General features: G+C 54.0%; 6 protein-coding genes across 6 annotated transcripts; 4 read left to right on the plus strand and 2 right to left on the minus strand.

The window, feature by feature from the left end:
* Positions 1 to 530: 530 nt before the first annotated feature.
* On the plus strand, positions 531 to 2,270 carry J3D65DRAFT_661367 (uncharacterized protein). The gene is made up of 3 exons (XM_066802601.1): positions 531 to 744; positions 815 to 1,133; positions 1,173 to 2,270. Exons 1-3 carry the CDS (start codon positions 695 to 697, stop codon positions 2,127 to 2,129), a joined length of 1,326 nt encoding a protein of 441 aa, XP_066651780.1. The 5' UTR covers positions 531 to 694; the 3' UTR covers positions 2,130 to 2,270.
* Positions 2,271 to 3,056: 786 nt separating this feature from the next.
* Positions 3,057 to 5,261, plus strand: J3D65DRAFT_606076 (uncharacterized protein; the record flags this gene model as incomplete). The annotated part of the gene is made up of 6 exons (XM_066798418.1): positions 3,057 to 3,106; positions 3,160 to 3,364; positions 3,419 to 3,496; positions 3,523 to 4,424; positions 4,447 to 4,774; positions 4,830 to 5,261. 6 exons carry the CDS (start codon positions 3,057 to 3,059, stop codon positions 5,259 to 5,261), a joined length of 1,995 nt encoding a protein of 664 aa, XP_066651781.1.
* Positions 5,262 to 6,103: 842 nt separating this feature from the next.
* J3D65DRAFT_661368 (uncharacterized protein) lies at positions 6,104 to 9,840 on the plus strand (the record flags this gene model as incomplete). Its single annotated transcript, XM_066802602.1, has 7 exons — positions 6,104 to 6,150; positions 6,202 to 7,413; positions 7,473 to 7,488; positions 7,523 to 7,622; positions 7,653 to 8,098; positions 8,131 to 8,493; positions 8,572 to 9,840. 7 exons carry the CDS (start codon positions 6,104 to 6,106, stop codon positions 9,709 to 9,711), a joined length of 3,324 nt encoding a protein of 1,107 aa, XP_066651782.1. The 3' UTR covers positions 9,712 to 9,840.
* Positions 9,841 to 10,591: 751 nt separating this feature from the next.
* Positions 10,592 to 11,875, plus strand: J3D65DRAFT_606078 (uncharacterized protein; the record flags this gene model as incomplete). The annotated part of the gene is made up of 4 exons (XM_066798419.1): positions 10,592 to 10,644; positions 10,703 to 11,054; positions 11,121 to 11,712; positions 11,745 to 11,875. The coding sequence occupies 4 exons, from the start codon at positions 10,592 to 10,594 to the stop codon at positions 11,873 to 11,875; spliced, it is 1,128 nt and encodes a 375-aa protein (XP_066651783.1).
* Positions 11,876 to 12,120: 245 nt separating this feature from the next.
* J3D65DRAFT_93934 (oxidoreductase) lies at positions 12,121 to 13,537 on the minus strand. The gene has a single exon (XM_066804257.1). The coding sequence runs from the start codon at positions 13,362 to 13,364 to the stop codon at positions 12,315 to 12,317; it is 1,050 nt and encodes a 349-aa protein (XP_066651784.1). The 5' UTR covers positions 13,365 to 13,537; the 3' UTR covers positions 12,121 to 12,314.
* A 173-nt stretch (positions 13,538 to 13,710) lies between these two features.
* Positions 13,711 to 15,217, minus strand: J3D65DRAFT_647632 (myosin-like coiled-coil protein-domain-containing protein; the record flags this gene model as incomplete). The annotated part of the gene is made up of 4 exons (XM_066802347.1): positions 13,711 to 14,211; positions 14,293 to 14,566; positions 14,616 to 14,731; positions 14,780 to 15,217. The coding sequence occupies 4 exons, from the start codon at positions 15,215 to 15,217 to the stop codon at positions 13,711 to 13,713; spliced, it is 1,329 nt and encodes a 442-aa protein (XP_066651785.1).
* Positions 15,218 to 15,554: the final 337 nt, after the last annotated feature.

Here is a 15,554-nt window from a genome sequence, read left to right on the forward strand (position 1 = left end):
CGTTTTTCGACTCGAACATGGTTTAATACATTCAAGTTCTTCTACGAGTACTTCCAGCAACCGAGGACCTTGCGGCTGGGAATGTTCAAGACGATATCGCGTCCATTCGTCGATCAGCTTCTTGGATGGACCGAGAATCAGTACAGTGTCAAAGGTCGAGTCTACTTTCCTCTTTCGAAGATTGCCCCTTTACCAGCAAGAAGATTGGCCAGAATGACACACCAAGTGTTAATTCCGGCCCCAATCACTGACACTGCTATAGACCCAGGACTCAGGCCCTGACACTACCGGCTGTTACGTGATCAGGCAAGTAGATGCGCAAGGAGTTCCGCGAACAGGGAAAGACAGCGGCGGCATCTTCAGGCCGCGAATTCCGGTCAGGCGCTCGGGCAATTTTCCATTTCCCGACTCACAGAGTATGCGCAAGACTTCGAGTAGCGGGTGATGGCTGACTAAGTTCAAGCACCTTTTTGGGTCTTTGTTTACTTTTCGTCCACCACGCCAACCTCTCCTCTTCGACACTCTCATCGTCCTTTTTCAACTCCACCTCCCGGACTGGCTTCGTTACGAGGACGCATCCCAAGGCCGACCAACGACCGGCCACGATCCCCACACGTTCTCGCTGCTCCCATCCACGAATGCTCCTCATCTCGCTCCTGGTCAAGTAAATTCAAGCTCGCAACCGGAGTGCAAGATGGGCTCTCCGACCCAAGAGCTCGTCGAGATGGACGGAGCCGCCTGCAGGTAAGCCATGCTATGACCCAATCTCAAGTATTAAGATGTCTTGTTTCTGATTTCTGGTTACGACTCATAGGAATCTTCCGCCAGCCTTGCTGCACGGCCACACATTGGCCCAACTTCCTGATTTCCTCAATCCAACCAAGGTCTCCCAGGAAATCCGTGACAGCATTTACGACATTGTAATCAAAGATACACTCGCTCGTGGCACCTACATCTGCGCTGCAGACGGGACGTGGAGGCTGGCGTACTTGTGCCGGCAACCTGAGGGTCTCACAACACGTTCCTTTCCGTCTCTCCTCGGCGCCTGCAAGCAGACACGGGAAGAGTTCCTCGAAAGGATTTACGCCAAACTGGGTTTCTTGATCGAAGTTGTGAACCATGACGAAATCAACGTAAGCTGGTGCTTCCCCCTTCACAATCAAAGCTGACAGTTCCAGTATGGCATTCCGAACCAGATCTCGATCACTCCTCTCTCCAAGATTCGTCATCTCTGCCTGCAAGTCCATGTCGAGCCGGCTACTGAGCTCTCCTTCAAGGCGAGCGACAACGGCTTCATCAAAGAGCCCTACTCCATCCGATACACCGCGAGTGGAAGACTTTCAGAAGCCAAACTTATTCGGTCTGCAGAGAGCTTGAGCCCGACGGGCTTTTGGGACGTGAAAAAGTACGGGATCCACGGAAATCAGTCCCTCCCACAACTGGTTCAGGCGGAGGAGATCTCGGTGCTGCCAACGGAGTATAACAGCAAACTGGGCCAATCCCTCGGTCGTTTCCTCAAGATGCTAGCGGAAGGGAACAATTTGATGTCACTGGACCTCAAAGTTGTGCTGCCAATGACCCCTCGCAGCAGCTTTCCCGCGAGAATCACAGCCAGCTCCGGAATGAATGCCTTCATGCGCCCATTGGAGACCATGGATCAGATCAGAGACGTGAGTATCTCCGTCCAGGGTCACCGAGAATTCCAATCAGAAGGCAAAGATGTACAAATGTTTCTCGAAGCAGACGCCGAAAGAATTACCGACTTATTGAAGAGCAACCGCCAAGGCTGCAACATCAGCCATGAGACTCTGTGCTTTTGTGAGAAGTGCTTCCCACCGCTCCGCAGTCGCAAAGAATGGGACGAGGGCAAGGAAGAGCAGGCATACTCCCAGGACGACAAAAACGACGAAGCTTATATTGAGTATGAGATCGAGAAAATTATTCACAAAAAGCGAGAGCTGGCCGACGATCGCGAGTACTTTGATCCCGAGGACGTTTTTCCAGCACACCACTCTGAGAATGCGCACGGAGAAAAGTCACGCTTCTGCGTTGGAATCCAAGACCACGACTCAGAGGACGAGTTTGGTTGCAGCTGTCCGGAGTGCAACATCGGCCGAGCTCAATGGTAATACGGCCCTCTCGCCACGTGAACGGCATGATTTGATCACAATGGGGTGAACGAACGCAGGGCTGTGAGCCTTTCGCAATAGAGTCACATGCTTGAGGAGGCAGAGATCTTGCAGATTTCAGCATCACAGAACCAACGGGTGGCTGTGGTATCGACAGATGCAATCTTGAGATGCTACTGCTGGTCTTCAAGCCAGTCTTTTCTTTTTCTTCTTGAATTCGTCTAGGTCAAAAGACAGAAGCAACAAGGATGATGCGGGTGTAGCTCAAGTAGTATAACTCAAAATCGATGATCTTGAACACATGATGCTGGGTAGATTTATTTCGTCAATTGCAGAGGCCGTGGAAATCTTAATCTCCAGCTTGGTAACTCCAGGATTACTCTGTTATTCCCAACCGTCTTTTATGTGCCAAAGTTCCCTCTCTGTCTCTTTGTGCAGTTGAACGTCCCCTGGCCCATTAAGTTGTAAGAGGTGCACATCCAGAAGTTCCAGCATCACTGTCGACTATGAAGAAACAAAATTTCCATGGCCGTTTTGTTTTGCCTTTGCCAGGTGATCTGTGTTGTTAAACTGAAAGTGTGGCTGGAGTCCTTGCCTAGACGCAGCTTTTTAACACTTAGCATGTTATTTCCCACATGAAGCTTTTTTCATGGCGGCCAAGCGACGACTCGCCGGCGCTTTTCGTGGTACACACACACACAGCTTCCCTCTGTCCTAAACAACCTCCCAACTTCAACATCTCCAAGATCTCATGAACCTCCCCCTGCCGTTGTCAGCACTTGTTTGATCCTCTATCGGCAAATACGCTCAAGGCATACTGATCGACTACTCTCCCGCTATTCTGACACTCTCCTCGCTTTGCGCAACTCGCCACCCAGCTCCGGCCTGCCCTGGTCCAAAGGCGTCCGCGTCCGGCAATCATTTGCCATGTCAACCCCTCTTGAGCAGACTTCCGAGGTCGCAAAGAAGACAGCCAGGTAAGAGTTCAGAGAGCTCAAGCCTCGCAACGACGCATGTTGAAAATGACCAGCGACGAAAGCCACTCCGCCACGGCCACGAAAGAGGCTCTCGCCCAAGTTCCGCCTCGCCTGATCAACGAAAAGCTGCCTCGCGAGGTCCGCGACAAAATATATGATATCGTGATCAAGGACGAACTTTACCTCGGAACACGCAAGACAGCGTCAGATGGGACCTGGCGTCTGACCTACTTCCACCGAAGGCCGGAGAGCAGCTGGGTAGGAAATGACATAGCTCGCGTTTTCCCTTCTATGCTGGCTGTCTGTAAACAGTCAAGGGAAGAGTTTCTGGAACGAATGTACGCCAGATTGGCATTTCGCATCCGTATTTTCGACTATCAAAACGCGGATGTAAGCTGCTTCCTCCCATCTTCAAGTTCCAAACTGATGATTTCCAGTTCCTTGGGGTCCCGTCACCCTTTCCATATATCGAATTGTCCAGGATTCAGGATCTCATCTTAGAGCTATGGTTGGAACCAGCCCACGAACACTCCTTCGAGGTCAAGGGCCATGATGGTTTCATTAGGGAACCGTTCTCGTTGAATTACGATGCGAGCGGATCTCTCAAGGGAGCGACACTTGAACGATCCGAGAGCACTACAAGCCCGACGACGTACTTCGACCTTCAGAAGCACGGCATCTACAGTGACCACGCGCTTCCTGCCCTAGTCGACGCTGAAAAGAACACCGCTCTCCCGACACGTCACAACTCGAAGTTCGGTGAAGCCCTCCACAAACTACTCGTCGCTTTGGGAGAAAGGAACGAACTGCTATCGCTGGATCTCCGCATCGTCCTGCCTTTTCGCGGTCGGAGGTCCAACGGCGAAAATGCCCCCGCACCACAGATCAATTCATCTTCTGGAGTGAACGAGTTTCTGCGCCCACTTGAGCTCTTGCATGGCATGAAAAATGTCAAGATCTCGGTCAAACGTAGCAATGAGCTGTACGAGCGCGGTCAAGATCTTGCGACTTTCCTCCGTCAGGATGCCGAACGACTGATGGTCCTCCTCAAGAGCGATCGCAAAGGTTGCAGCCTCTCACTCGACAAGATATGCCATTGTGAGGAATGCTTTCCCTCTCTTGGAGGAAAATACCGACAGCCCGAGGCCGCCACCAAATCAGGGCCCGAGGACGAGTACGACGAGTTCCTGGTCAAGAGTCACCTTCGAGATGTCGAGTTCAAGAAGCGAGACTTGTCCGACCGCGATGAGAGCTCTACTCTTCCCGATCGTGGAGACTTCCCCGTCGGCTATGAAGAGCATGCAAGTGCTGGAAACCCGTACTTTTGCGTTGGTGTCCAGGAACACGACGCAGATAACTGGCAATGCGACTGCCCCGCATGCTGCATCGAGCACAGCAAGTGGTGAACATTGGGAAAAGTATGTCCCAGAACTTAAACGAGATGGTCTCCTGCTAAAGAATCGATGCGCAGGGTCTCGAACAGAAGACGGAATCCTGCTGGATCGCCTCCTTCGCATTCGGTTTTCCTGGTGGAGCAACATTAAGCAGCTCGCTGTCGTCAGTTCGCCGCTTCAGTCTCCTCGTCTGGTCATCGGTTCATCGGTTTGCCGCACATCGAAAAGGGCTCAGTCAACTGCTCAGGCCATCGTGGTCTCTTACAATCCGACGGTTGGTGGTGACTACTTCTCTTAGTGAAAGCAGTGGCTTCAGCAGCAGTATATAGTCAGCTCTCAAAGTAGCATCGAATGGAGTCCTCGGTTCTCTCATCTTCGTCAATTCCAATCAACTACAGTCCCAGCTCAAGAGTAAACGCGACGGGTGCAATCTCTCAATCGACACCATTTGTACCTGTGAGCGATGTTTCCCTCCTCTCCCCGCGAACAAAATCCGATCACACAAGGCTGTTGCGCCAGAGCCGGATGACGAATACAGTCCGGGGGAGATTGACCGCGCTATCGAATGCGTCGAATGGGCGAAGCAAGATTTGGTCGACCAGAATAATTCGACCTTGCCCGTGCATGGCAATTTTCCCATTGGACACGAGGAGGATGCCCTTGCTCGACACTCTCGTTTCTGTGTTGGAATCAATCAACACATCGAGAACGACTTCAATTGCGGCTGCCCCGAGTGTGCCATCGACCGTGGCCAGTGGTAGACTTGGTGAAAGGTATGTTGGAGACCTTGAATGTGAGTCGTGAGCTAATCATCCACAAGACGGAGTTTTGTCCTGGCGATGTTATGCTCCAGGTGGGTACAGCGCTGTGATGATGTACGGTACAGTCTTTGGCCTAAGGAAATATGAGGGGCAGGAGAGCATTTGGATTAGGCTGCACAGTTGGGTTAACAGGGAAAGGATGGAAAGACTCCAGAATGGAAGGATTTGGCGCCATCGAACATCCCAAAATTGAATTTTATTCAGTAGCACTGGTTGTTTCATTCCTTCCCTTGCATATTCTTGCTTGACAGAACTTGATCCAGGGGCAGTATTTGCCACAGCGAAATTTCTTGGTAATCACTTCATTGAATAAATTTCGCCCTGCAAACGGCTGTTCTGGTCTGCTCGCCATAGCGCTGGTAGCGAGCTTCATGGAAACGACGGCAAAATGGAGGTTGGACAGTGCTTGATTTAACATGAAGTGTGTCACATAGTTGGTAAAGTGTGTTGGTCATGTTCTTTACACCACAGTGCTTTTAACACAGAATGTGTCAAATAGTTGGCGATGCATGTTGCTAATATTTTTAACACCATTGCCGAGACTATTAGGCCAATGTTTTAGGCGCTCTATGATCTGGGGCACATGGCCGGGGCGGAAAGCTTCCATGCACGCAAAACAACCGCTCCCCTTCCACAACCTTTTCCGCCACCTGCTCTGAAACCCTACACCTGACAACTCGCCACAAACAGAGCCCCACCTGGTATCTTCCGAGACGAAACATTCCATCCGAAGGCCTTGGATTTTCATATTTAGCTCTACCGCCACAACCTGTGCCTTCAACATGAGCTCAGCTACGGTTCCAGATATCAACTTCACAGCTCAGAACAGGTGAGCCCAGTAAGATCTCAACACAAAGCCTTGCTGACCGAATCCGTGCAGTGATCTGGCGATCATGAAGGAGCAGCTCACCCCTCAAACCTTGCCCTTCTTCAGCCTCCCTCGCGAAATTCGCGACAACATCTACAAGGAAGTGATTGCCTTTGATTTCAGTCGCGGATGTCGAAGAAGAGCCACGAACGGCACATTCAGTCTCGAGTCATTTGATGACCGGGCTAAATTCAGGTTTGACAAAGTGGCATCTCTGCCGCAAGTGTGCCCTGCGATGCTTTCTGTCTGCAAGCAAACACAAAAGGAGTATGTGGAGCGGATGCATGAAACATTGGCTTTTCGGATCGTGATTCAGGACTACGAGGATTTGGATGTAAGATGTCTTCTCCATCGGGCCGCGAATGTCAAGGTTGATGTTTTACAGTTTCTCGGTCCCTCCGCCCATATTCCCTTTGTCGACTTAGCGAGGATTTCCGACCTTTCAATGCAGTTTTCCCTGATACCTGCCATCGAAACTGTGTTCCAAGCAAAAGAGAAAGCTTTCATCAAAGAGCCCTTCTCCATAAACTACAACGCGGATGACTCCTTGCACCTCTCTCGGTCAGAAAGCAGCATGAGCCCTACACCCTTTTTCGACCTCAAGCGATACGGATTTTACAATGATCAATCCCTCCCCGACCTTCTCGAAGTTCAACAGGTCTCCGTCATGCCCACAAACTCCCAATTTGGACGATCCATGCAGGAGTTGTTTGCGTGTATCGGGCAAACCAACAATCTCAAGAGGCTGGATCTCCGTATTTTGGTGCCTTACATCGGAAGGTGGTTCCCCCAAGGCGAACCCGGTTTGACGATTTGGACTGTTTCCGGCATAGAAGCATTCATGCGCATCTTTGCAACAACTGATCGACTTGAAGACGTTCGAATTCGTATCAGGGGAGACAAGTACTTTCAACCCGAGAACGGTCTCGGAATCTTGACTTCAAGACTGCGAGCCGCAGGTAGGAGACTTGCCGCACTTTTACAGAGCAATCGCCAATCCTGTCAACGCGATGCAAGGATCTGCATGTGCGAGCGGTGCTTTCCCCCTCTTATCAGCAGCCGTCCTGATCACGCACAACGTCCTGTTGACAACTTTGAGGCCAAATCCGACAAAACCATCCAGAGTGCGATAGCAGACGTCGAACGGAAGAAGAGACTTTGGCTCGAGGACAATACGAAGAACGAGCAAGCCGAGTCTGGCCGCGAGTGCCGCACGTACTTTCCGTACGTCTTTGAGGAGCATTCATTTGCGGAATATTGCGGATTTGTTCTTGGCCTTCAAGAGCACACGGGGACCTGGTAAAAGACAGCAGGTCGAAACCCAAGAATGTAGAGGAACATGGAAGTTTCCACGAGCGAGAGAGATTCCAGAAAGCGAAAGATCATGCTCGGATGGATAGAACAAGCCATGGGCATTGGAGCTGCTGGCGCATGTATTTTGGACATTTGGACACTGTAAATAGGCATTCGATCGAGTTGGGAATGTGAAGCGCATGCAACAATGATTCGAATGCGTTCCAGTTTGCTCGGTGGGCCAGCCAAGTTCGAGAAGAATCCAGATTATCGCCGAAAGGTTCTGCGAAGACGGGCTGGGCTGTCTGCGTTGCCTGCCTGGCAAACGGCGTCGCGATTTCGCGTGCGGGTCCGCGGGTGCTCTTGCCTACTTGCCTCTCTGCCACGCCCAGTGAACCTCAACTTTACAACCTCCTCCACTCTCCCCAACCACCACCTCATCGTGGTTCCAACGAGGGCAGCTTGTCTCACTTTCCCCAGTCCTCACGCTCCTAAGACCGCTCGGGCGCAGCCCACCTACATCAGCCCAAGCGGGCCCATCTCTGGCGCAGAGGCTCCTCTTTTCGACTATCTTCGACCATGGCGGCTACCGGCAGGATCGTCGAGCCGGTCGCAGGTCGTTATCTGTAATGTAGCCTCTCTCGAAAGGCCATTGTGGCCACTAATGATACCAACAGCACACGTTCCTACGTCGCGTCGCTCCTCAAGTACCGTCAAGCCATTACACGAATTCTACCTTTTCTTGCATTGCCACGAGAATTGCGCGACATGATATGCGACGAAATTTTCGCCGACGAGTTCCCCGCGGCTCCGTGGGGTCGTACAGGTGATTGTCTTGCTTGGGGGGTCTCATACTGTGGTGACCGCGGCAAGGTGTCTTGGGCAGCCGACTTCCCCGAAAATCTCTCTACGATGATGGCCACCTGCAAGCAAGTCCAGCAGGAGATTGTGGAAAGAATGCACAGCACCCTTTTCTTCGAAGTTGAGATGAGGCCCTGTGAATCTCTCGATGTAAGCCGCGACGTTCTGACCTCATCCCATGAACGCTCCCTATGCAACTACCGGCGATATTGAGCTGATTGACCCTAGAGCCTCACTTGGTATGGGAAGGAACCATACATCGATGTAAGCAACATCCAAAGACTCGCAATCGAGTTGTTTCTCGAGCCGGTGTGCGAGATGCATTTCAAGAAGCCCAGTGAGAATTGTCTCATCAAGGAACCTTTTTCGATCCTCTATTCCGACTCTCATACTTTGTCCGACGCAACACTTTGCCGCTCTAGCGAAAGCCTGAGCCCGACACCTTTCTGGGACGTTCAAAAGCACGGGATTCATGGTCATTCCCAACTTTCACCGCTTTTGGAGGCTCGTCGCGTCGTATCGTTCCCCAATCGATTCAATTCCGGCTTTGGCAAGGCGGTCACAGACTTCTTCGTCAACGTGGGGCGCCAAAATAAAGTCAGGATCTTGGACTTGCGCTTTGTATTGCTACTATCGAGCCCTTGCTTTGGACCTGATTCAGGTTGCGTGCACACAGCATCCGGTCTGAGCGAGCTTACGCGCGCCATTGCGCTACTCCACGGAATCAAGGACTTGAACATGCGCCAAACTGGAAATCTTGGGATTGTCAGTTGTGATGGAGAACCAGCTCGAACGACCATCGAAGAGGAGATTCTAAGACTGACCTCTCTTGTCGGGTGCGATCGATCAGGCTGCAATCGCAATCTCAACACCATTTGCGACTGTCTCCATTGCTTTCCGGCCCTCTCGGACTGCCCAAAAGATGCTTTTGTCGAGATACAGGGCGAAAAGGACCTTGACGAAACGTTTCTCCAGTCAGATATCGACAGGGTTCGATTGGAGAAGCAACGCATCGAATTGGCCCGGGAAGAGGATGACCTGGATCAGCAGGGTTATCAAAGTTTCCCAAACCACCGTGATGATGCCTTTGCACGATTGCGCGGCGTCGGGTTCCAAATCGGTCTTCCTGAGCACACCGACGACGACGACGACGACTGCGAGTGTGCCGACTGTCATCTTGCTGCTGGAGATTGGTCGGCGCTAGAACCGGACGGGATGCAGATTCGCAGCTCTCCGCGATGCGTAAGAATGAAGATGAGGAGACTCGACGACAAAATTCCTGCACACATAGAGATATCAGTGGACCCGGGTAAAATGGTGGCGAGGATTGTTTATGCTGAACGACTTCGCTTTTTAGGTCAATGGTGAACATAACACTCGGCACAATAATGACCTGAGGCACATGGGCTTGCTAGGGTGGCTCTTTTTCATACCGAGATGAGGGTGGAAAGATGTTCCAGGGGTTCTTTGACTTTTTTGTCTTCTTCTCTACCTCTGAGTGCACAACCTGGCTGGTCACAAGGCAGAAGGAAAGAACCGATGCCGTCGGTGCACGTCGCAAGATAGGGGAAACCAGCTACATTGAAGCTTCTAGTCAGCATTGAATCCCAGTGTGGGTCAACTTGCTTGCTGTGGAGATTCAATTGGACTGTTGAAACCCTAATACACACATGGAGTATGTCACAGCCACTTGCAATCCTGTGCTTCTACCTAAGCGGGAAGCTGGTCGTCAGCCATGTGTTTTCGAAGTGATGTCCATACTTCCTGTCCCCAGGGGTCGATGTCCAGCATGATGTTGTGAAGTGACTTGGAACGACTGAGACCGCCTTACATGCACAAGTGCAGAAATGAACTTCCTAGCTCTTGATGCCATGAATGCTCCTTGTGCTGTCACCAGTGGTTCTCTCATCGACCCTCGTACACAAGTGCAGAAGTGAACCTTGAATGCTCCTTGTGCTGCCCCTTAGTGGTTCTCTCAGCGACCCGCGTTCGCACTCAGGGGTACGATCCCAACGCGGCAACCTTTGACGTCCTCGCAGCCTGAGCCCTGGGAATGATGCGATCTCCGGCGCGATCTCTGCCTCGCAGCCTCGTTCTCGGCGTCTTGCACCTGGTGATGTCTTTAAAAGCCATGTCCCAACTCCTCTCGCAACAGTCAAGACACGCGCAACAACACGCTTGACACCCACCACCAGCTCACCTCTCAAGCAAAGCTGGAACACATCAAGCCCGTGTCCTCTCCATCAACATGTCTGACGTCGTCGTCTCGTCTGCTGCTACGGAGCAGATGGAGCAGGAGAAGTGAGTCCCTCCGCCATCTCGCCTGCGATGGAGCCCGCTGACAGACGTCCACGCTCAGCCTCGAGATCCTCCTCATGCTGCCCTTTTACCCCGAGCCCGAGAGCCCTGAGCAGACGAGCTCGCTCCTGCGCAAGCTGCCGCGCGAGCTGCGCGACAAGATTTGGGAGTGGACGGCGCGCGACCTGCTCCGGCGCGGGACGCACCGCCGCTCGAGAAACAACAGCCTCAGCGCGTACCTCTTCCTGCGCGAGAGCGACAGCGACCGCCCAAAGAACGGCCGCCACGGCTACACGCCGTTCAGGCGCTTCAGCCTCGCGCGCGCCTGCCGCCAGGTCAGGGACGAGTTCATGGAGGCGCTGCACCGCGTTGTCGTCTTCCACATCAAGCTGCTCGACTACCGCACCGCCAACGTAAGCGATTTCCTTGCTCTTCCTCTCTCATTGTTACTGGAAAGTTGCTGATCTCCGCTGTCACAGTTTCTCGGCCCACCGTGCCCTTTCGCCGTGTTGGACATGAGGTTCCTCAACGACCTCATCCTCGACATCCACCTCCAGCACGAGACCTTCGCCGTCTTCACCGCCGCCGCCAACAAGGAGAAGCCGCACCTGCCCGGCCCCGTCTCCATCAAGTACACGGCGAGCGGCCGCCTGGAGGACGCGCAGCTCGTCCCGTCGGTCTCGTGGCTGGGCCACACGCCGCCGCCGCTCGTCCTCTCCCTCGCCGGCATGCTGGGAGCGCGCAACGTGCGCGGCTTCCCACACCGCTACGACAAGGGCTTCGGCCTGCAATTTGACCGGCTGATGGACGCTCTCGCCTGGCGCGGCGGCCGCCTGAGCTCCCTCGACCTCAAGCTGGTGCTGCCGCCCGAGATCGGTGCCGCGCCGGCGAGCACCATCGACGTGGAGGACGGCATGCTGGACTTCGTCTCGTCGCTGCGCCGCCTCCGCGGCGTCAAGAGGGTGGTTATGCAGGTGTGCGGATACCGCCTGTTCTCCAAGGCAGAACTCCAGGTCGAGGGCGCCTTCAGGCAGACTTGTCAGGATGCGGCGGTCTTCATGGCGACTTCTGGTCAGCATGATGACTGCTGCGACTGCCTGGAGTGCTTTCCCGTCCTTGGATCCGGCCCCAGGGAGGTGATTGGGAGGACGAGGACGAGGAGGACGAGGGAGACAGGGGAGCTTCGAGGATTTTTGAGTTGGAGAGTGACGGGGAGGAGTATGAGCCGTACTAGGGGAGGCAGGGGATTGGGGAATGGTCTTTGAAGACGGACGGGTCTGGTTCATGTCTGGGAGATGGAGTTGGGGTTGGGTTAAGATTCCGGGTCATCATAAGTCCGGGTTTGGCTGGTGCTGGGCATGCAAAGCCGTGTAGAATAGTTCACCCATGGTCGACGCAAGGGCCCCAAATACATCTCGTCTCCTGCTCATCGATCAGGAATCGTCTATCTTTCGCTTAGTCGTCGCGTAGACTTTGCCAGGTCAGGACCAAACCCTTTACATTCGAAAGTACGCCGATGTATGCAAACGTTGCAAACGTGAATGCTCCCTCACTTCCTCTTTAATATCGAACGCTCAACCACTCTCTCCCGACCCAGAAGCTCTTGAGTTATTGACTCTTTCTTTCCGATACAGCTATAAAGCTCCATCAGCCGCCTTGAAGCTTTCAACATCTCACAACTTGCTCTTCTCTCCACTGCCCACAAACTCGTTCGTAGTTCGCAGTCTCTCAATTGCCTCTTGGACCATCTCCTCCACAATAGCCTTTGCAGGCTTGACATCGCGAATGACGCCCGCAACCTGGCCCATCAAAAAGGGGATATCGACATCAACACCGTCATCCAAGTCCTTCATGAGCGGCACGACGCCCTTGTCCGTCAACTCCTTGATCTTCTCGGGCTGCTTTTCCCACGCTTCGACGTACTCATTGAGCCGGACACGCAGCGGACGGCCGCTGACGACGAGCGTGCGCAACGTATCCTCAAAGCCAGCGGTGAGCACGGCGTCTTTGTGGGCGCGAGAGCAACCCGCCTCCTCGCTCGCCACAAAGCGCGTCCCGACCCAGACGCCAACGGCGCCAGCAACGAGGGCGGCAGCGAGTCCGCGACCGTCGCTGATGCCACCCGCTGCGACGACCATGGCCGGCTCGCCCGTCAGCGGGCTCTTGTACTTGCGCGCAACGTCGACGACGGCCGGGATGAGAATGTTGCCCGAGATGTCGCCCGTGTGGCCGCCGCCCTCGCCGCCCTGCGCGCACACCAGGTCGACGCCGGCTTGCAGCGCCTTTTCGGCGTGCCTGGGCGCGCCCACCATGTTCATGACCAGCACGCCGCCTGCGTGAAGTCGCTCGATGACGCGCGCGGGTGGTACGCCGACCGCAGATACAAAAAGTCTTGCTCCCTCGGCGAGTACGACGTCCACCAGCTCGTCCAGTTGCCCGTGCGTGTAGTCATGATTCGTCTTGCGCGCATTGCCGCCTACCTGGGGCAGGGCCAGGTCAACGCCGAATGGCAGGTCCGGAGAGGCTAGGTAGGATTTCAAGTCGTGGATGAGAGCTTTCAGTTGGGCCGGTGTGTATCCCAGACCGCCGATGACGCCAAGACCTCCGGCGTTGGAGACGGCGGCGGCAAGAGGTGCAGTTGAGGTGTGTGCCATGCCAGCGAGGAGGATGGGGTGGCGGATGGAGAGGAGGCGAGTTAGCGGCGTTGTGAGTGTTGAAGACATTTTGGCAGAAAGAATTGGCTCGAGGGAACAGAATGAAAACAAGAAATTAGTCTAGAGGCATCCATAATGATATATTGCGCGTGGAGATAGCGCGACATTACGGCCGGCGTTCGGGGGTCGAAACCAATGCCCTCGAGGTGTCGATTTGCGGGGAAGCAGATCCACCTCCGAGGCAGTGGACCCTGAATTGGTTGCCGTTGGGGTAACACCACGTGACGCAGTAGTAACAGACGGAGACCAAAAGTTGGATCAACCACTGGCGATTAGCAGAAAAATGACAGGCGCACCAAGGTAAAAACGACTTGTCCTACCACAACTTAATCTACATCGACATGGCGCGTGTGCGTCAATTCTTCCTGACACCATTCGGCTGACCATTAGCCTTGCCATTGGCTTTGCCGTTGACCATGGCCTGTGGCGGTGGCGGCGGAGGACCGTATACCTTGGCCTGCTCAGGACCTTGCCGCACGTCAATGGCCTCCTCTTCAGTGTCCTCATCATACTCTTCGCTACCCTCCTCGTCGTATTCGTCGTCATCGAGGTACTCGCTCTCCGTGCCTTCGTCTTCGGCGTCGAGCTCCTGCGATGGCATCTGACCACGGCCTTGCGCTTGCATGCTCCGGCAGAGCTTTTCGAGGTTGTCATTCTTGGTGCGCAGCCTCTGCAACTCGGCGTGGTTGCGTTGTCTTTCCTCGGCCATTTCAAGAATGCTCTTGTTAGTAGCCTCTTGCTTGCGAGTGAGTATTTGATTCTCCTTCTCGAGGCGCTTTGTTTTCTTGGTCATGTCCTCCATTTCCCGGCGGAATGTCAGGAACAAGTCGTTCGAGTTGTTGAGTGTGTCCTCAACCTGGTTCATTGTCAGACCATTAGAAACATTTCCACAGGTGAGCAGCGGCCGGACCCAGAGGCGAGACATGTGCAAACTCACCTGCTTGAACTTCTCCACGTAAATGTTGAGCTGGCTGCGGAGCTCGGCTTCGGTCTGGGAGAAAGTCGTGACTTGGCGAGTCAGCTGGTTCGATTTCGAAGACTCGAGCTCTTGTGCTTTGCGTTGCCTGTCGAGCTTGACTTGGTGATAGATGACTTCGAGCTCCCTGACGCGCATCAAGGACCTGAACTGCTTCTCTTGGCATTCTTTGAGGTCCATGAACGATTTGAACTTTTCTTGGAATCTGCATCCTGTGAGAATCTCGTCTTGCAGGCTTGGGGTCCACGTACGCCTTGTCCAGGTCCACGTCGACCTGCTTCGACTCTGAATTTTCCTTGGAGTTTATGACCTCCTCGACGTCTGCAACCATGCGGTCGAGCCGTTGATGCAATTCTTCGCGGTGGCGAGATTCGGTGTCTTGACGCTGCGCATTTTCCTCCTATACCCAGTCAGCTTCCCGCCCGCTGCTCCTGCCGATGCGACGTACTTTGAGCTTCTTGTTCTCCTTGGTCAGGTCGCGCGACATCTTCTCCAGCTTTTCCTTCATGGTGGTCATCCTGTTGAGCTCCGTCTTGCCCGAGTCCTTTTCCTTTTGCAGCTGATCCGCGCGCTTCTTGGCCTTGACATGTTCGCGCTCGGTCCTCTTCATGTCGGCCAGCAAGGTGGTGTATCTCCTGCGAACTTCGTCCACGCGCTTCATGGGCGACTCGAATTGCGACAGCAGCTGCGAGAGCTCGCGATTCGCCTTTTTGACCTCGCGCTCAATCTCAGCATCGTAATCCCGCTCCCCTGCGGCGTCCAGCTCCAACTGCGCGATCTTAGCCGCAATCTGCTCAGAGGCATCTCTGGCGTCTGTGCCCTTTTTATTTTTGCCCTTCTTCGAGGGCGGACCGGCGGGGGCCGGGGGAGGGTTCGCGGTAGACATTTCCGGGCGTTGACGTCGGAATGCTCAAGGCGATTGTACCAAATGTGGGTCGTGGTAGAGAGGGCGGTTTGACGTGGGTTTTTGCGCCACGGTTCGGGGCGCGTGCCAGTGTCTTCACCGACGCTCTGGAACCAGCGACACTTGACAAGCTGCGCAAACAGCCAAGAGAGGGCCTGTCAAGCGGAGGACCAGACGTCGGGCACGAGGAGAAGCTGCAGAGCGGCGTTCCGAAGGTGCCGACGGGCAAGTCGATGAGCGACTCGGGCAGGTCGTTTGGTGTCGGGATAAGACTGCAGCGGCGTAAAGAGCGAGGGTATGAATGGCCGGGGGCGGTTGA

Source organism: Phyllosticta citribraziliensis (genome assembly GCF_038025025.1).
Source record: "Phyllosticta citribraziliensis strain CPC 17464 chromosome Unknown J3D65scaffold_11, whole genome shotgun sequence".
In the NCBI taxonomy this organism is placed as follows: Eukaryota; Fungi; Ascomycota; class Dothideomycetes; order Botryosphaeriales; family Phyllostictaceae; genus Phyllosticta; species Phyllosticta citribraziliensis.